Genomic DNA, 21,516 nt, shown 5'->3' with positions numbered 1-21,516 from the left:
GATACTAGTCGGATTCGTTTCCCCTGTGCCACAACGTGAACTCTTTTTTTTTTTTTTTTTTTTCTTTTTAGGGCTGCACCCGCAGCATATGGAAGTTCCCAGGCTGGGGGTCAAATTGGAGCTATAGCTGCCAGCCTATTCCACAGCCACAGCAATGCAGGATCCTTACCCACTGATTGAGGCCAGGGATCAAACCCACATACTATTGGATCCTAGTCGGATTTGTTAACCACTGAGCCAATAAGGAAACTCCATGTTTTTCTAACAGCTTTTAAGTGCTAAGTTTGTACTTGCCAAATTTGTGGCTTTGGTTTTGGAGATTGCTATTTTAAAAAGGCTTTACAGGAGTTCCTGTCACGGCTCAGTGGTTTACGAATCTGACTAGGAACGATGAGGTTGCAGGTTCGATCCTGGCCTCGCTCAGTGGGTTAAGGATCTGGCATTGCTGTGAGCTGTGGTGTAGGTCGCAGATGAGCCTCGGATCCCGCGTTGCTGTGGCTCTGGTGTAGGCCTGTGGCTGTGGCTCCAATTGGACCCCTAGCCTGAGAACCTCCATATGCAGCGGGTGGGGCCCTAGAAAAGACAAAAAATAAAATAAAAAAAAATAAATAAAAAGCCTTTATGTCATGTGCACATTAACAGAAACCAACAGTAACCTGGCCAAGAGAAAGTCTTATGGAAACCACCAGCAGTTCCCAATGTGGAACTGGGAATGGGGAAAGGATTGAACCAGCAGAACCCAACAAATAGGCGAGAATTCTACCACTGAACCACCAATGCATACATGACCCCAACAAATAGGGATTGCAGATTGAGATTCCAGGCAAATGGGGAACTGGAGACTGCACCAAGGGCTAGGGGCTTGATCAGGTGGAACCATCTCCTTGCTCAAGCTGACTTGCCCTTGACTGGAAAGCCAATTAGATCAAGAGCTTCATACAAAGAGAGCGGACCTCAGTACCAAGAGGAACTCAACCCACAGACCTTGGAAGTGGAAAGAGAAAAATCAAAAGTTTGTGGGTACCAATGCCTGTGTTTCTTATTGCCCCAGAGCTGTCAGAAGTTTCCTTTGGATCCCATCACTACCACCAGTGTTGTTAAAAAACAAAATCCAACTGAGTAAAATTTAAAGGTTTTATTAGTTTATTCAGAGGTTAATGAATTGGGCAGAAATCCCATTTAGCAGATAGAAAGGAGCTCTGAGGGCCTGTACAGAATGAAAAATTTTCATAGACAGAAGGAAGTGGGATAAGAAAGTTATACTACCTAGAAGTGGATTAGTTGTAGCAAGGTCACTTTCCCTTAGGAGATGGCAGAAGCCAGGCAGATTATCTCACTAGCACTGATCAGGTGAGACATGAGACTTCACATAAGTGACTTCATTTGGGCCTGTTGTCTTGTTCTTAGCACTGTCAACTATAAAATATTTTTATATAAAAGATTGTATCTAGTAGCACATGTTCATACTTGGAGATCTTCAAATGATAATTATTTAATTCAAAATAATGCTCATGTTTTTCAGAATTCACGCATTTTACCTTGGTTTATAGTTTTGTCCTCTTTTCTCCTAAGATCTCAGTGGTTCAATAGCATCCCCAGATGTCAAGTTAAACCTTGGTGGAGATTTTGTGAAAGAATCAACAGCTACTACATTTCTGAGACAAAGAGGATATGGCTGGCTTTTGGAAGTTGAAGATGATGACCCTGAAGATAACAAGCCACTCTTGTATGTAAAATATGTATTTTTTTGTTTTTTATTTTTGTTTTTTGCTTTTTAGGGCCACACCTGTGGCATGTGAAGGTTTGCAGGCTGGGGTCCAGTTGGAGCCACAGCTGCAGGCCTACACCACAGCCACAGCAACTCAGGATCTGAGCTACATCTGTGACCTACACCCACAGCTCACAGCAAGGCCAGGGATCGAACCCGAAACCTGATAGTTTGTAGTTGGATTGGTTTCCGCTATGCCACGAAAGGAACTCCTATTTTTTTGTTTTTAAAGCTAGTCTGCAGGATGATTATATTCTTTCATATTATTTAAAGATGGATATAGAAAACCTTCACTTTTTCATTCAAAAGTTTTAGCTATTTTTTCTTTTCTTTGTCTTTTTAAGGCCACATCTGAGACATATGGAGGTTCCCAGGCTAGGGGTCTAATTGGAGCTGTAGCTACCAACCTACGCCACAGCCACAGCAACGCCAGATCTGAGCTGAGTCTTCGATCTGCACCACAGCTCATGGCAACACTGGATCCTTAACACACTGAGCGACTGCGTCCTCATGGATACTAGTCAGATTCGTTTTCCGCTGAGCCAAAATGTGAACTCCTCCAAGTTTTAGCTATTTTAAATTTTACTACTACAGTTGATTCTTGAACAACACAGATTTGAACTGAGTGGATCTATTTATACATGGATTACGTCATTACATATTTGGAGATTTTTTTGGGAGATTTGCAGCAATTTGAAAAAATTCACAGACACACCATGTAGCCTAGAAATATTGAAAAAATTAAGAAAAAGCATTTCATGGATGCATAAAAAATAAGTAGGTGTACATGTAACATACAAAATTATGCTAATCACACATATTTATGTTATTGGTAAGGCTTCTGGTCAACAGAGGCTATTAGTAGTTAAGTTTTAGGGATGTCAAAGTTATATGTGGTTCTTTAACTGTTGGGGAGATTGGTGCCCATAACCCCTGCATTGTTCATGGGTCAACTATAATTAGTAAAACTGAAATAATGAGAGAATAATTTTTACCTATTTAATAGCAGAAGTTAAAAGAATCATAATCATATATCACACACATAGATATTCCAAACTGTTAGGATTTATCTGGGTCTGTAGCTATTTAAAATAAACATGCAACGTAAGTAAAAAGCGGTGTGCTTTGGTACTTGCAGTGAAAATTCAATTTAAGACTTCCAAAAAGGTTTTCCTCCAAACCCTCTCCCATATAGAAATTCTAGGACTACCACTGGAAGGAGTATAGGGATACTTTCACTTTCTTTATACTACATGAATTTTTTAAAATGATTATGATACGGATAAAAAAGTGAAGAATTTAACAATTTTGGAAAGAAGACCTATAGCTTTGTAAAATCAAGGCATTACCAAGTTATTCTCTGTAGTAATTATTGGTAGATAAACTAATAAAACATCCCCTTTCTTCCTTCCTTCCTCCTTCCTTCTTTCTTTTCTTCTTTCTCTCTTTTTGCTTTTTTAAGGGCTGCACTTGCAGCATATGGAAGTTCCCAGGCTAGGGATCGAACCACAGCTGAAGCTGCAGGCCTATGCCACAGCCACAGCAACACCGGATCTGAGCCACATCTGCGGACCCCTACCGCAGCTTATGGCAACGCCAGATCCTTAACCCACTGAGTGAGGCCAGGGATTGAACCCTCATCCTCATAGATCCTAGTCAGGTTCATTTCCACTGAGCCACAACGGGAACTCCCAGAACATTCTGTTTCTTAATGTTTATACACCGTATTTCATAAAATCTAAGATGGTATGGATTATGAGATGCAGTTACTTTACATTTATTGATGAGGAAGAAGAAGTACCTAATACAGCATAAAGCTAGAACATCAAAGGGCTAACTTATCTCCTTATAAGGATAAATGAGAACCTACCATACAAAAAGAGACAGCAAGTAAGTTTGCTTGTCTCAGTTTGGCACTGGGTAGGGTGTGGAGAAAAAAAAGTTCCCATGAGAATGTAGACCTCACAGCAGTTCTCACGTAGGATTGCAATCTGAATTATTAGTATGGTCACAAAAAGTCGCAAGCAGAGAATTTTACTGAAAGTCCTAAATTGGTAGTGCTTCCAGGAGACTGGCAGAAGGAAAGGCAGATGTTGGGAGCACTTGACTTCACTCCAGTTGACAACGATTATAAGATGCCAGCAACTGTGTAGTGCATCCCAAATTTAGAGATGTCGAAGTGTTGAAAATGTACACCCTGGAACCAGTCAAATGTGGTACTTCACATGCAAATATTTTGTTGACCTATCATGATACACAATTACATTTAAACTTAAATTCTGTTGCAACTGTCTCAATATTCATAAGTGTGTGCCTTTTTAAGAATTTTTATTTTAAAATTATAGGGAAGAATTGGATATCGATCTAAAGGATATTTACTACAAAATCCGATGTGTTTTGATGCCAATGCCATCACTTGGTTTTAATAGACAAGTGGTGAGAGACAATCCTGACTTTTGGGGTCCCCTGGCTGTTGTTCTTTTCTTTTCCATGATATCTTTATATGGACAGTTTAGGGTAAGTATGTCTTAATTTATACATATTCCTAAATATTTTAAGAGTTTTAAATTTTAAAATAGCCAAATTTAACTGCAATACTTATGTTTGAGAAATGCTTTAGCTTTACCCATTATTTCTCACTTGTTTATTACTAGACCCATTCTTAATTAAACAAGTAAGGAATGCCTTGGATTAATGATTTCCAAATTCTTTTACATCATCATCCACATGAATAGTATTAATATTTGTATGTCAAGAGGCTAACTGGTTGGAACTCCTCCCAGCTGTCCATACCCTTTCTGATTTCCCCAAAGGATAACGAGTTTGAAACACAATATTCATAATCATATTCTTACCTTTTATTCATCTTTAGTTCTGTTTTTTATCTCTATTTATTTTTATTTATTTATTTATTTTGGCCGCCCCATGGCATATGGAGTTCCTGTGCTAGGCCGGGGATTGAATTTGTGTCCTAGTAATCCAGAGACGTGACTGATCCTGGTGTACCACAGTGGGAACTCCTAGTTCTGTTACTTAAAAATCAACTTTTTTTTTAAATTTTATTTTTTCCCGCTGTACAGCATGGGGATCAAGTTATTCTTACATGTATACATTTTTCCCCCACCCTTTGTTCTGTTGCAATATGAGTATCTAGACATAGTTCTCAATGCTACTCAGCAGGATCTCCTTGTAAATATATTCTAAGTTGTATCTGATAGCTCCAAGCTCCCGATTCCTCCCACTCCCTCCCCCTCCCATCAGGCAGCCACAAGTCTATTCTCCAAGTCCATGATTTTCTTTTCTGAGGAGATGTTCATTTGTGCTGGATATTAGATTCCAGTTATAAGTGATGTCATATGGTATTTGTCTTTCCGACTCATTTCACTCAGTATGAGATTCTCTAGTTCCATCCATGTTGCTGCAAATGGCATTATGTCATTCTTTTTTATGGCTGAGTAGTATTCCATTGTGTATATATACCACATCTTCCAAATGCAATCATCTGTCGATGGACATTTGGGTTGTTTCCATGTCTTGGCTATTGTGAATAGTGCTGCAGTGAACATGCAGGTGCTTGTGTCTCTTTTAAGTAGAGTTTTGTCCGGATATATGCCCAAGAGTGGGATTGCGGGGTCATATGGAAGTTCTATGTATAGATTTCTAAGGTATCTCCAAACTGTTCTCCATAGTGGCTGTACCAGTTTCCATTCCCACCAACAGTGCAGGAGGGTTCCCTTTTCTCCACAGCCCCTCCAGCACTTGTTATTTGTGGACTTATTAATGATGGCCATTCTGACTGGTGTGAGGTGGTATCTCATGGTAGTTTTGATTTGCATTTCTCTTATAATCAGCGATGTTGAGCATTTTTTCATGTGTTTGCTGGCCATCTGTATATCTTCTTTGGAGAAATGTCTATTCAGGTCTTTTGCCCATTTTTCCATTGATTGATTGGCTTTTTTGCTGTTGAGTTGTGTAAGTTGCTTATATATTCTAGAGATTAAGCCCTTGTCGGTTGCATCATTTGAAACTATGTTCTCCCATTCTGTAAGTTGTCTTTTTGTTTTCTTTTTGGTTTCCTTTGCTGTGCAAAAGCTTTTCAGTTTGATTAGGTCCCATTGGTTTATTTTTGCTCTTATTTCTATTGCTTTGGGAAAAATCAGCTTTTTAATAAACGATGACAAAGATTCCATCATTATTTGTTTCTGTATAATTCTTTGTCCTATTCTCAAAGGCTTCTTTTTTTTTTTTCGTTTTTGGGGCCACACCCTCGGCACATGGAGATTCCCAGGCTTGGGGTTTGAATTCGAGCTATAGCTGCTGGCCTACACCACAGCCACAGAAACACAGGATCTGAGCCACTTCTGCAGCCTACACCATGGCTCACAGCAATGCCACTGTGATCTGTAACCCAATGAGTGAGGCCAGCCAGGGATTGAACCTGCAACCTCATGGTCCCTTGTTGGATTCGTTTCTGCTGCATCATGACGGGAATTCCACAAAGGCTTTTTTTTAATCATTAAAACATCATATACCTATCACTCCTTCATCCCCATTTAAGGCTTTAAGGAAATAAAAAATAACTCTTTACCACAGACTGATTGGGAAGCGAATTGGTTTTCTCTTGTTGCTGTAACAGATTTCCACAAGTTTAGTGGCTTAAAACAATGCAGATTTATTCTTTGGCAGTTGTATAAGTCAGAAATCCACATTTAGCGTTAAAGGGCTAAAATCAAAATGTCATCAGGGCTGGTTCCTCTGGAGCTTCCAGGATAGCGTCTGTTTCTTGCCTCTTCCTATGGCTAAAAGCTACAAACATTCCTTGGCTTCTGGCCACATCACTGCAATCTCTGATTCCATTTTTTCATTGCCTTCTTCTCTACTATTTCCCTCTGCCTCCTTTTTTAGAGGACAGTTGTGATTACATTTACTGCCTACCACATAAGCCAGAGTATTCTTTCCATAGTAAGGCATCTTAATATTATATAACACTAGTCCTATTAATATTTGCCTTATGTTCAGTAGTTGATATCAAGTATTAGTATCTCAGCATGAATTTTATCTATTTCATATAATCTTTCATTTGAACAGAGGGTTCTAAGGTTAAAAACAGGAGATTCTTCCCTCCATAGAATATTTCTTAATTTGGCCTTTTTTGGTATGTGTGTCTTTTTAGGCCCACACCTGCGGCATATGGAAGTTCCCAGGCTAGAGGTCAAATCGGAGCTGGATCTGCTGGCCTACACCACAACAAGTGCCAGATCCTTAACCCACTGAGCAAGGCCAGGGATCGAACCCACATCCTCATGGATACTAGTAGGGTTTGTTACTGCTGAGCCATGATGGGAACTCCTAATTTGACTTTTTTTTTGTCCTTTTGCCTTTACTAGGGCTTTTCCTACGGCATATGGAGATTCCCAGGCTAGGAGTCTAATCAGAGCTGTAGCCACCGGCCTACTCCAGAGCCACAGCAACGGGAGATCCAGGCCATGTCTGCGACCTATACCACAGCTCATGGCAACGCTGGTTAACCCACTGAGCAAGGCCAGGGATCGAACCAGCAACCTCATGGTTCCTAGTTGGATTTGTTAGCCACTGAGCCATGACAGGAACTCCTAATTTGGCTTTGCTTGATATTTTCATATGACTGGATTGGGGTCATACATTTTTGTCAAGAATACCACAGAAGTGACATTGTATTCTTCTTTACATGCTATCAGGGATTCCATGATATTGATATGTCTTATTATTGGTGCTAGTAACATATCCCTTGGTTAGGTGTTGGGGTAGTATCTGCCTGCCCAATTCCTCCACTTAAAATTGTTATTTCTTCCTTTATAATATAATAAGTACCTTATGGAGATACTTTGTGACTATGCAAACATCTCGTTTCTTATCAAACTTTAGTCACTAATTTTAGCATCTATTAATGGATCTTTGATGCAACAGTTATGGAGTGGTGATTTTCCTCATTTCTTCCGCATGTATTGATTGGTATTCTCTTTGGAACAGCTATTCCTTCTTTGCCATTACTTAATCATTGATTTATTTTTGTCAGTACCGACTCAATGGATTTTTAAAAAATTTTCTGGACTATAATCCAATACTATCATTTATTTTATTGCTCAGGTGTTTTTACTTTTAGCCATTGGGAGTTCCTTTAGGTTAGCTTCTGTATCTTTTTAACATATCCCCATCCTTTTTTGAGCCCTTCCTTTCTTTCTGACTCCACAGAGTGTTCTGGGCTCACCACTTTTTTTTTTTTTTTTTTTTTCCCCCTCTTTTGGCCGACTGTGGCATATGGAGCTCCCAGGCCAGGGATCAGATCCAAGCCACAGTGGCAACCCAGGCTGTGGCATCGCTGGATCCCTAACCCACTGCGCTGGGCCAGGGATTGACATGGTGTCCTGTTGCTCCCAAGACGCTGCTGATCCCTCTGTGTCACAGTGGGAGCTCCTGGGCTCACCTTTTAAATTTTCCTTTTCCCAGGCCTGAATCAATCATTTGTCTAAAGTGTCCTAATTCCTTTTATTGGAGAATATTTAGAAACCAGGATCTGAGCAATAAGTGTGCTTATTTTGCTACTGGTTGTCATTATTTCTAGATTTCCCCCCCACCACCCCAGGCAGACAGAACTTGGAAATATATGCATGTATCATTATTATGCCAAGTCTCAGGAGTTAAAATTATCTGAAATGTCTTCCACATTCTATTACCTGGATGAATGTGTAGTTAATGTTAACTTTAGAGACCTCCTGAGAAGACTGGTAACTTGTTTCAGGGATGACTTTTCCTTGCAGAGCTATAAACCAGGGGTTGGAAGTCAACAGTTTGTTCTCTTTTTGCAGTAATCTTTTATCATAGATCTTGAAATACTGACATTTTCTTAGGCAATTGAACATTGCTAAAATTTCAATTTGGATGTAAAATATTATATATTATATTCTTATTAAGTTTTGGAAAGCTACTTGGGAATCCAAACTCTCTATGACCTGAAATTGGTCATACTAAAATATCTTATATGGCAGAGAATTGCATTTATGGGAAATTATCAGCTTATTTGCTATACAGATACTAACTGCTTAAATTTCTTTTTCTCTTAAGGTGGTCTCTTGGATTATCACCATTTGGATATTTGGTTCGTTAACAATTTTCTTACTGGCCAGAGTTCTTGGTGGAGAAGTAAGTGGTTAATTTTGAAAATAGCCTTTATTTTTTTATGGTAAACTTTATTTTTGATACTGTAGATACTATCAGTAGCTATATTCATCATCATCTTTTCTTGTCCCAGAATTTCTTTTTTTTTTTTTTTTTTTTTTTGTCTTTTTAGGGCCACACCCATGACATATGGAAGTTCCCAGGCTAGGGGTCGAACAGAAGCTGTAGCTGACAGGCTGCACCACAGCCATAGCAATGCTAGATCTGAGCCACGTCTGTGACCTACACTGCAGCTCACAGCAATGCCAGATCCTTAACCCACTGAGCAAGGCCAAGGATTGAACCTGTGGATGCTAGTCAGATTCATTACTGCTGAGCCACAATGGGAACTTCTAGAATTACTCTTGTTACACTACTTCTTTTTAAGATAATAGACAAAATAAAAAATAAAAAAAATAAGATGATAGGCATATTAGTATTCATATTCAAAAATGTTATGAGAAATAAAGAGGAAAGAAAAATTGTTTCATAACTAATTTACAGCTTTTTAGGGAAGCCTACAGTTATTCTCTGTTGTAACAGTTCTCAGACTTCTTAACGTCAGGTCTCTAAAGAGATTTCTTTAAGTGGGTTGTATTTATGACTATTTACTGTGTTAGGGAGTTCACGTTGTGGCTCAGTGGTAATGAACCCGACAAGTATCCATGAGGACATGGGTTTGATCCCTGGCCTTGCTGAGTGGGTTAAGGATCTGGTGTTGCTGTGAGCTGCAGTGTAGGCCGCAGACTCGGCTTGGATCTGGTATTGCTTTGATTGTGGTGTAGGCCAGCAGCTTCAGTTCTGATTCAACCCCTAGTTTGGGAACTTCCATATGCCTCAGGTGTAGCCCTAAAAAGCAAAAAAAAAAAGAAAAGAAAAGAAAAAAAAGCTGTCTACCACGTTAGAAGTGAAAATGAAAAATTTTAGTATGTATTTATTTAAAACTAAAACCAAGTATGTTTTAAGGAAAACTATTTTTCAAAACAAAGTGAGAAAAGACATTGTTTTACATTTTTGCAAGTAGGTTTTTTTTTTTTTTTAGCGCTGCATCCACGGCATATGGAGGTTCCCAGGCTAGGGATTGAATCAGAGCTGTAGCTGCTCTCTACACCAGAGCCACAGCAATACCAGATCCAAGCCACATCTGCAGCCTACACCACAGCTCATGGAAATGCCAGATCCTTAACCCACTGAACAAGGAAGGCCAGGAATCGAACCTGCGTCCTCATGGATATTAGTCAGATTCATTTCTGCTGAGCCACAATGGAACTCCTTTGCAAGTGGTTTTAATGTCTGGCTTAGTAGAAACTGGATTCTAATACCTGCTTTTTGCATTCAGTTGTAATGATACATTGTTTTGGTTAAAGTATATGTAAAAAAATAAGACCTCACACAAAGAATTTGAAAAGGAAGAGTATTATTTTAGTACACTTTTTTAGATGATTGTGGATATTCTACTCTGATGCTGTACCAACACTTAACAAGTAATGGTTTCTTAAAGTTGTTTCCATAAGGATTCTCAAACCATATCAATGAACTTTTCATACTCTGTTTCATTAAAATTCACTTTGGATGGATCTTTTCACCCATGCTGATCATTTAGAAAACATCAGTTCACTGAGTTTTGCAGATTTTCCAAATATTTATTATAATATCAGAAAATCACATTCGTTAATATTACTACCAATCTCATCGGAAAAATCTGTATTGGAAAACTGTGAAGTTTACAGTGTTGGATACAAGTTTTCGAGACTTCAACTTCTTGAAAGGTAGAATTTTATAATTCGTAAGAAATATTGTCAATCATTTTCTTTGACGCAGTAGGCTCATTTTGTTCATCTTCATTCATGCTGCCTGCCAGTACCTAACACTGAATAACCATAGCTTGTTTTTCAGCTCTTCTTTCAAGTAAAAATAGTGTTCCATGGAAAAAACATCCAATTTAACTATTCACTCAAACAGTTATATAAGTATTCTTCCTTGGGATAACCACTGAATCAGAATAGAGCAGAGAGGCTTTCTGTACACTTCACATTTTGTTGCATGGAGTATTAAAAAGATGTACACTCAAAGGTTGAGGTTTAATAAAATTAATCATTTTAATTGCTTCATTAAGGGACATTAAGCGAAACTGGCTTTTTTTTTTCTTCTTCTATGAGTGTGTGTTAGTAAAGAACACAGTCACTACTAGTATAGTTCATGTTTGAGTCATGCTGAAGCTTTTGTTCTACTAGTACCAATATCGACCCAATTAAAAAGGCAAATAATGTTTTATTACTATTATAAAAAATAGCTTTAACATTCCATCCAGTCTTTCAGAAAAGTCTCTGGGACCCTTGCGGTCTGTGGGCCACACCTTGAGAACCATTGCTCCATTAAATTTGACTTTATGAATTACCATAAACCTAGGAATTCCAGCACTCTGGATTTCAACACTCTGTGGTGAGAGTAAAGAACAAGGGATACCAGGCAGTTATGATGTGGGTGCTGACTCATATCTGGCTGACTCTATGAACATCAAATGCTAAATGCAGAACTCTTTTTTTTTTTTCCCCTCTTTTTTAGGGCTGCACCTGTGGCATATGGAAGTTCGGGGTCGAATCAGAGTTGCAGCTGCCAGCCTACGCCACAGCAACACGGGATCAAGCTGCATCTCGATTTGTGCTGCAGCTTGTGGCAACGCCAGATCCTTAACCCACTGATTAAGGCCAGGGATTGAACCTGCATCCTCATGGATACTAGTTGGGTTCTTAACCCACTGAGCCACAGCAGGAACTCCTAAATGCAGAACTTTGGAGCCCTTTTCTCATACTTGGTGGAGAGGTTTCCAGGTCTGTTACTTAATCTTGTTCTGCTTTCCAGCTTCCGAAATTAAGTTTCTGTTCTCTCATCTTCTAATCTCCTGTTTGTGCCTCTTTTAAAAAAGGAATTTTTTCCCCCTTTTCCTTTTAGTGGAGTTTTGGGAGGAGATGGTATGAGATATATGTGCTCAATCCATCATCTTAACTTAAAATTCTTGAATAAATTTAGAGTAACATTTATCTATGTAACGTTTTCACTCTGCTCAAGGAAATTTAAAATGATTCTAACAGACTTAAAAATTACATTTATTCACATATTATTTCTTATAGACAAAATTTGTATGTAATTTTTTTAATCTTTATTTTTATGGTCACACCTGTGGCATGTGGAGGTTACTGGTCCAGGGTGTGTGTCCAAGCTGTAGCTGTGACCTATGCTGCAGCTGTGGCAGTACCAGATCCTTTAATCCACTGCTCTAGGCTAGGGATCAAACCTTCTCCTCTACAGTGATCCAGGCCACTGCAGTCAGATTCTTGACCCACTGAGACACAGTAGGAACTCCTTATATAATTTTTACATGAAAACAAATATCACTAAATGTTTTATTGGTAATTTAGGACTGTTGATATTAGAAGTTAAAAGATGTAGATCTTAGTTTGAACTCTTGCCAAGTAGCTTTCCTGTCCTGAACAAGGCACTTTGTCTCTCTAAAAATCAGTTTCTTCATACTGGGGACAGTAATACTTCATAGAGTTGTTACTGCATTTGATCTTCACAGTATGTGAAGCGCTGTAACGGAACTTGGCACATAGTAGCCACTAAAAAATATTTTTCTTTTCAGTCTCTCTTGCCTGCTCTCCCTTCCCTTCTATTCTTCATTTGTCACATCTAGCTTCTCTAGATCTTGAATTTTTCATCTGAATAAGGTAGTTGTGGTCCTTTTAAATAATCCTCTTACAACAAAGGAAGTAGTGACCAAGGAATATAGTGAGGGAAATTGGATATATAAGTCTGAAGCTCAAAAGAAAGAGGAGGGCAGAAAATGTAGATTTTAGTATCATCAAAATCGATGATAATTGAAATCCTGGTGGGTTGTTGAGAGTGGGAACATAAGAAACTGTATGATAACTTGAAATGTAATAGGTATGATACCTTTATGATTTTCTTGATTCTTATTTTTATGTAAGTTCAACAAAATATATATGATGTTTATGGTGATTAAAATAAATATCTTGATTTCTATGATATTTACTTAAATTTTTGAAAATTCACAGGTTGCATATGGTCAAGTCCTTGGTGTTATAGGATATTCATTACTTCCTCTAATTGTAATAGCCCCTATACTTTTGGTGGTTGGATCATTTGAATTGGTGTCTACACTTATAAAAGTAAGTAATGTGTGTTATAAAAAATAGTTTACTGTTTCCCAGTAACAAAAGTATACTGTTGTCTCTCTATATATTCACAGGGGATTGGTCACAGGACCCCCTGCAGACACTCAAGTCCCTATATAAGATAGTGTAGTATTTACATATAACCTAAATCATCTCTAGATTACTTATGATACCTAAGACAATGTAAATGCTATGTAAATAGTTTCTAGTGTAGCAAAATCAAGTTTTGTTTTTTGGAACTTTGGATTTTTTTTTTCTTTGCCCTATCCGCTGCACGCAGAAGTTCCTGGGCCAGGGATTGAGCACGAGCCACAGTAGTGACAACACTGAATCTTTAACTGCTAGGCCACCAGGGAACTGCTGGAATTTTTTTTGCGTAATTTTGATTCACAGTTGGCTGAATCCTTGTATGCAGAACTCACAGATAACAACACTGACTGTACTAGTTCTCTGGCTAAGAATCTTGTAATCTACAACTGTTTATCAAACTGTTAGTGGTATTTTGGACCAATGACTTTACTCACTGATTTTACCAGTTGTCTTTCTTTCATTTTTCCTTTTTAATTGAAAGAAGTTATGTATATTTAGGCTAGAATAAAGAACAAAGAGCAAATCAGGCCTCAGGGTATTCCATTCAGAATTTTTTAATTTAATGTTAAGATTTTCTTCCATGTGCTTATAATATGAGTTCATCTGACTTATGTTTTGTGGGAGATGTTTATTTAAAGTTCAACTGGACATTTATTTAATAATTGTTAACTCCTATTTGAATAGTAAGAACCTTATCAGTTCTAATAAATTGGCTTTTCTATTTTGCAGAGATCAAGACTTCTTTATGCTGTGTTAAATTTACATTAACATATATACCTACTTTAAATATTTACTGATAATACTAAGTATTAATAAGCAGTGATATAATTTGTGTTGGCATTTATTAATTTTGAACAACTTGAGGAAATAAATGACTGCTTTAACATATGTATTTGTATTACACAGGGAATGTACCTTTGTTCTTTAGGAAAATAGAACTTTTTTAAGACCACCACTTTCAAAACTGCCATTATGTAGCCTCCACGCTAGAGTAGTCATTTTTATGACCTTTGTTTTTACTTAAAGTTTATTACTGATTCTACATTCGCAGCATGAGGGAATTCCCGGGCCAGTGATTGAACCCATGCCACAGCAGTGGCAACATTGGATCCTTAACCCACTGAGCACCAGGGGAGCTCCTATATTATTCCGTTTAGAATTGAGTAACTACAGACAGACAGTATATAAGTTTTGGGTTTTGAGAAGAGTTGGATTTTAGAACAATCTGTTCTGAATTCAAATCTTGGTTCTACAACTTACTTGCTGTCTGCCTTGGGGAGATGTCTTTTCTTACCTTCCTCTACAAAAAGGAATCCTTTAAAGTATAAATAATGCCTGGTACAGTGCTTGATGCAGAATAGGCACTCAAGTGGTAGCTATTATTATTATAAATATTAAAAGAATACTTTGAGACTGCCTTTGTATGTTTAAACTGTTTGAACATGTTGAGACCAAGGACAACAGTTTTCTTTCCTCTACATTCTAAACCTGTTTTGTTTTTGTTTTTTAAATTCTCATTATTAGCACTTAGTTTAAAAGTCTTACAGTGCAGAAGCTAGCCCCATGCTGGCATTTAATTATCTAGCCTTAGTGAACATACCACTTCACCGAATCATTCAGGATCACTTCCTGCTTGAGGTTGTTTTACTTAGATTAGAGCCTGAATTCTTTTGAGGCTACTCCCAAAATTGCTAAAACCATGTCTTCTGGCTATTTTCAGTCATAGAGTCTTCTGGAAATTGGTCTTAATGTTCTTTGTACAACATGTGAATATATTACTATAAAATGGAAAAGTCTTTTTTATGTCATTAATTTAGGATAAAATTCTTTTTCAAATTTAGATTTTTCTTTATCAAATATTTTTCCCTAATCACTTAATCTTCTGTGTGTAGTGAGCTGTTGCACATGTTTCTTGTTTTAGTCTAAAGCTTGTTGGTATATAATTTTGTAAAACTCTCATCATTTAAATCTAGCATTAGAATACAGTTTAATATATAAGCACTAATTTTTTTCAGATTAAAACTGTAAATCTTACCAATCTTTAACCATCTATTTACAACAAAAAATGTTATCATAACATAAAAATGCAATTTGAGGAGTTCCCATCGTGGCTCAGCAGAAACAAATCCATCTAGGAACCATGAGGTTTCGGGTTCCATCCCTGGCCTAGCTCAGTGGGTTAAGGATCCGGCGTTGCTGTGAGCTGTGCTGTAGGTCACAGATGTGGCTTGGATCTGATGTTGCTGTGGCTGTGGCATAGGCCAGCAGCTGTAGTTCAGACTTGACTCCTAGCCTGGAACCTCCATGTGCTGCAGGTGCAAAAAAAAAATGCAATTTGATTTTAATTTTATTTCATATATTTTCTTATGCTTGTTTGTAGTTCTAAAATACTTTGTAATTTTTTGTTTGTTTTTAGTTTAAAAAAAAGCACAGTAGAAAATTAGACCATCTCAAATAAATTTTCAATCAATCTGTCAGTATTTATTTTTTACCTTTGTACCAGTGATTCTCAACTGATGACGATTTTGCCCCTTAAGGACATTTGGCAATGTCTGGAGACACTTTGGGTTGTCACACATGGCGAGGGGTGGGTTGATACTAGTATAAGGTGAATAGAAGCCAGGGATACTATTAAATATCCTACAATGCATAGGGCAAGTTCCCACAACAATTATCTAGCCCAAGAATGTTGAGAAACCCTGTTCTTTGCCAGGTCTATTTCTGTCATAATTTCCCTGATTTCTACCTTTGAAATTCTTCTTTCTTTCTTTCTTTCTTTTTTTTATGGCTTTTAGCGCCACACTCAAGGCATATGGAAGTTCCCAGGCTAGAGGTCGAATTTGAGCTAAAGCTGCTGCCTGTGTCTTAGCTACAGCAACAGCACCTTGGGATCCCAGCCACGTCAGAGACCTACACCACAGCTCAGGGCAACGCCGGATCCTTAACCCACTGAATGAGCCCAGGAATCAAACCCACTTCCTCATGGATTCTAGTTGGATTCTTTTCCGCTGTCCCACAATGGGAACTCCCTTAAGTTCTTTCATTTCATTCTGTAAGTTGTCTTCAGCGACTGTATTAATAAAAGTGTTATATAAATTTCTAGTAGAAAAAATTTAAAATTAAGTATGTGCCTAATCAAAAAACTCTTGACCAAAATGTCGTGTTTTTCCTAAAATGATTTTATACTTAATATTGTGTAATATTTTCACTTAATCTAGTTTTCTTTTACTTCTTAGAAGACAAAAAAGGAAAAATTTCTACTTTGTAAGGATCAGTTAGTTTCTTTCAGAAAAAAAAATACCTTTCAGCAGTTTATCCCACTATTTTCTAAAAGTGGCCTTATCTTAAATCACCAGGGACACTTGTTAAAAAGACTGATAATTAGACCCTTCTTCCCTTAGAGAATCCTATTCAACAGAACTAGAATGAATCCCAGGATTCTGTTCTTAATATAGGCACCCGAAGTGATTCTTATGATTTGACAAATTTGATAACAAAAGACATGGTTTGCAGAAGTCAGGGAGCAGAGCAGGATAAATATTGTTAATAAATTTTAAATATTCTCAGTAAGTTTTACTGTTTCCATAACTGATTGTCAGGATTGTTTTTTAAAAAATATTATAAATGTTGTTTTCACTCTTGATACCCAAAATGTTAATTGACTTGCTAATATGCTGCCTTTTGTCTTTTTCGTTTTTTTTTTTTTTAAAGCTGTTTGGTGTGTTTTGGGCTGCCTACAGTGCTGCTTCATTGTTAGTGGGTGAAGAATTCAAGACCAAAAAGCCTCTCCTGATTTATCCAATCTTTTTATTATACATTTATTTTTTGTCCTTATATACTGGGGTGTGATCTAAGTCATATATGAATGGAAAAAGACAATGTTACATTTTTGTGTAGGCTGGGATTCTTGCTTGAGGAAATTGAAGAAAACCTGTTGCTGGTAAAATTTTACATGTTCCAGATGTAAAAGCAGTTTAAGGTCTTTTTAAAACAATATTTTTTTGTATTTAATTAAGTAGTTGCAGTTATCTGGATATTTTTTGGTCAGAATTCTAAATTCTGTTTGATTCTTCATATTCCAGTGAATAAAATATGAAAGCATTATGTTTTTAAGATTGTGTCAATATTCACATAAAAACTTGTGCCAAAAGCACCTGAAATGATAATTATGTTTCACTCGAAGGGTAAATGTGACAACATTCTGATAATCTAAAAGTGCAATTTCTTTTTCTTTAAAGGGTTTTCTCCTGCATTGCAGATCCTGTAGATATATATTTATATTTATACATATATATTTATGAAGTAGTTCTTATTATTCACAAAATATATTTCTGAATAGCCTAAAAATTAAGATATTTTAAATCTGATGCTTAAACTTTCTTTAATTTGGCCATTAATCTTTGTTTTTAAATTATATATAATTTTTAAAATCTCAAATGTCCTTGTTAAAAATTCTTAATGATAACAACTAAAATTAATTATGACAGTTGCTGATGTAGATTTGATTTGTTTGGGTATGCTTTTAAAAACCACTTTTGAATGTCTCAACATCTGATTTAAGTTTCTTTTTATCTTTCTGACCAAAGGAGCAAGAGGCATGATGATATGGCATTCTTAAAATTGTCAAAATGTAGAAAAACAGTAATATTTATAGCATCAGTAAATATTTTTAAGTGGTATTCCTAAGTCATAAAAGTTCATGGAAAGAGACCTTTAAAATCTTGTGGTCCTAAACAATGTTATATGAAGTAGAAAAAAATAAAACGCTTCCCAGCTGTGTGTTTTGTTTTATAACAACTTGTCCTCTATTACTTGATATTTTAACAAGTATCAGGTACTCTTTAATAAGCATATACAATATTTGTTAAGGGAAATATTAAATTTTAAGGGGTGAAATTTTTTGGCAAATAATTTCTTAGACTCTAGATGAACCTTTTAATATTAGTTTGTAAAGTGGGTAAAATATTTTATATCCATAAAATAGAAAATGCCTAATAACTATTAAACAATTATTATCATTTCTGCTCTCAGCTAGAAGAGTTAACTGCTATCCTCAATATGATAACTCTTGGTATGTATTTCTTTAGCAACCTTATTCATCAGGAAATATCCAGCAACCCTGAAGCAAGCCTGCAAATTAGCAAGATATCAAGCCCATCTCTCTTCCTTTTCCCTTCTTCCCCCCACCTAAACAAGGGAGAAAAAAAAAAAAGCAGCAAAGGGATAGAACTTCTAAAACTTAAAGTAATATGTAATAATGAGGGAGGATCTATAGCTACAGAGGCAGCAACTATAAAGAAAACATTTGTCATATTTAAGGAGTTCCTAAGATTAGTACTTTGTTACAGCAGATTATTATATTTGGTGTTCATAGTGTTGACCCTGGAATCTTCCTCAGAAAGCTGGGGGTAGAATTTTACTAAGCAGTAAGTCAAAGCATTTTAGGACCAACTCCATCAAAAGATGGTTTAAATTTTTTTTAAGCTATTTCTTTAAGATGTGAATGAAAAGTTCATTTATATGAATTATGTTTATTCCTAAAAATAAGATAACATGAGATGTGTGTATTCTAAAGTATTTACAAATAATAACATTTAATGTTAGGAACTGCCCTGTTTAGGGTATATAAATAAATGCCTTTATAATGTTTCAAGCTCAGCCAATATCTCTATGTGTTAATGGGCAAAGCAGTTGAAACAGGCTGTCAGTTTGAAAATATGATATGTAAATGTGTACAAGATACAGTACTACTACAGCTAATAATGATAAGCTGACTATAATGTCTTCTTGAGTTTATATTTAACAATATTTTACAAGTCAAGTTGATTTTAAATCATGATTTCCGACTTAATTATTAGTTCATTAGTATTTGTCTCTTCTAGTTTGTGTGTGTGGATGTGTACATGTTTTAACTGTTAACAGTTGTAGTAATTTTGATGAATATTAATCCTCGAAAAAAGAATTGAGACATATTTACTTCTGTTTTAAATTGATTACAAAAGGGAGTTCCCATTGTGGTTCAGCAATAACGAACCCAACTAATATCCATGAGGACATGGATTCAATTCCTGGCCTTTCTCTGTGGGTTAAGGATCAGGCATGGCCACAAGTTGCAGCATAGGTCACAGACACAGCTCAGATCTGGCGTTGCAGTGGCTGTGGCTGTGGCCGGCAGCTGCAACTCTGATTAGACCCTACCCTGGGAACTTCCATATGTGGCAGGTGTGGCCCTAAAAATACCAAAAAAAAAAAAAAAAATTGATTACAAAGTGATTGAAATTTTGTAAATCAAATTCTATATATAATTTTCATTGTATTAAAACACAGTTTAGGAAGATTTGTAAAGTTTTATGAACCATTATTAAACTTGATAATTTCTAAGGTCTGTAAAACACTTTTGTATGTAATATAATGTGTCTATTTCCAAAAATTCCCTATTAATACATTAATATTTCTAAATTAGTGAAAATTTGCATTGACTTAAAATGAGATAGACATTTTGTTCAAATGTCATTTAAAATTTAGTTCATTTAAAAACTAAATAAAAAGTTGAATAAAATAATGCTTCTATAAATTAATAAAAAAGAATATTTTTCCTGTTCATCAAAGCTGAATATTTTAAGATGGTTATTATTTATCATTTATATTTTTATTAGTGCATATTTCAGCTAGTTTTAGGCTTTAGGAAATTGACATGTTTGTTAGTTTTGTTAAAATAACTTACTTCTTACAGTTTTTTTTTTTTTTTTTTTTTGTAACTGAAAGTTGGATTTCTTGTTTAGTTCTTTGCAAACAAAGGAGACCAGTACACATCATGGGGAGCCCTAAAGTATCTCAGAGTGTTTAAAAGCCCCTATTAATAGGACTTAGTCTTGTGTCAGTACAATTCATGGCAGTCTGAAATAAGTTTTAATAGAGTAAAAATCACCCTCAGATATTCCCTGCTCTGATATTTTGTTTTAGTCACATAAACAAAATAATAGTGTTTTATTATCCTCTTCCATAAATGGTTTCTTTAAGTGAACCCAGTATTATAGCTTACCTAGTACTACATTTTTTTTTTCTTTTTTGGCCACCCAAACATAGGGAGTTCTCAGGCCAGGGATCAAATCCAAGCTGCAGTGTGACCTAAGCTGCAACTGCAGCAACACTGGATCTTTTAAGCTACTATGCCAGATTGGGAGTCAAACTTGCATTCTGACACTGCAGAGACTCTGCCCAGCCCATTGCACTCCAGCGGGAACTCCTAGTACTACATTTTAATTTCCCTTTAGAAACTGGATTACAAGTGCTCTATCTTTATTTGTATAATTTCCTGGCAGTAGCTTGTGTGTTTGAAAATCTGTTGTCACTTTTTTAAAAATTCCAAAATATGATTTTTTGACATGGGTAAAGACTTGATATTCTTATATCTTTGCAGTAGAATCATATTTTCTGAAGAAGTTCCTCTTGTGAGTACATTTTTGTTATAACAAACGTTCTTTCTGTACACTTTATAACAATTTCAGACCCTACTGTGTCTTATGGGGTATAGTGAGTGGTCTGAAGAGAAATGGTTAAGAGAATATTCCCTGTACAAGGCATGTATTATTAAACATGAAGCTTAGGGTTAGGTTTCTCATTTGAAATTTTCTTGATATGCCAAGGTTGCAATTTGGAGGTTAATTTAGGGGAAAAAATTTCAGGATGATTAAGATGGCTTTAATTAAAATAATTCCCTGTTTTACGTTTTGCGTTGGTAGTAACCCTGGTTTCAACTTTTCTAAGTTTCAGCAAGATATTTACAAGTTTTCACTTTGAAGATACTTAGTTTATAATTTGCAAGTGCTTGGAAAAAATTCCTTAAACGTCCCTTCTGAACAGTTCGTTGATATACTAATGCCATCACTGAGATTTAAGTTAGATATTAATATGAAGAAAAAATTTTAAATATTTTAAATTTAACTTGTAATGAGAGTATATAAAAGGTATTAATACTTAGGGAGGAAAGTAAGCTTTCCTACTTGTAATAATTTTGTTAAATTAACACTTGGAATACAAGTAAATTTGATTTACTAAGAATAGAAACCATAGTTTTTCTATAATAGTTGATACTGAACAATTTTTATTAAAAATCAAACAAGCAATGAAAACTTACCGAAGTATTTCACATGGGATCAAATGAAATTACACGGAATGACTGGTTATAGGAGAAATTTGTCATCCAATGATAAAAAGGTAATACTAAAATGGTTTGCTGCTATTCACGAATAAGTGTGTATTGAAAAA

The 21,516-nt window shown here is 36.1% G+C and overlaps 1 protein-coding gene across 7 annotated transcripts in view; it reads left to right on the top strand.

Moving 5' to 3' along the window:
* YIPF4 (Yip1 domain family member 4) overlaps window positions 1-19,807 on the top strand; it is a 35,742-nt gene extending 15,935 nt beyond the window's left edge. Inside the window, exons 2-6 of one of the 7 annotated variants that reach the window (XM_085019689.1) lie at window positions 1,573-1,726; window positions 4,114-4,285; window positions 8,870-8,947; window positions 13,039-13,152; window positions 16,960-19,807. In XM_085019689.1, coding sequence (XP_084875815.1) covers window positions 1,573-1,726; window positions 4,114-4,285; window positions 8,870-8,947; window positions 13,039-13,152; window positions 16,960-17,097 — 656 coding nt within the window. In that variant the 3' untranslated portion in view covers window positions 17,098-19,807. Of the gene's footprint in view, window positions 1-1,572; window positions 1,727-4,113; window positions 8,255-8,869; window positions 9,445-9,696; window positions 10,540-13,038; window positions 13,153-13,977 lie in introns of those variants that run through there. The other 6 variants (XM_021087657.2, XR_014842328.1, XR_014842327.1 and 3 more) reach the window with 6 other exon arrangements.
* The last annotated feature ends 1,709 nt before the right edge of the window (window positions 19,808-21,516 follow it).

The sequence above is a fragment of the Sus scrofa genome, chromosome 3, assembly GCF_054392235.1.
Source record: "Sus scrofa isolate SSC_HxYL_T2T_F1_AM1 chromosome 3, Sscrofa_HxYL_maternal_Yorkshire_Landrace_v2.0, whole genome shotgun sequence".
Classification (NCBI taxonomy): domain Eukaryota; kingdom Metazoa; phylum Chordata; class Mammalia; order Artiodactyla; family Suidae; genus Sus; species Sus scrofa.
Note: the sequence above shows the minus strand (reverse complement) of the source record. Positions and strands in the feature narration are given on the sequence as shown.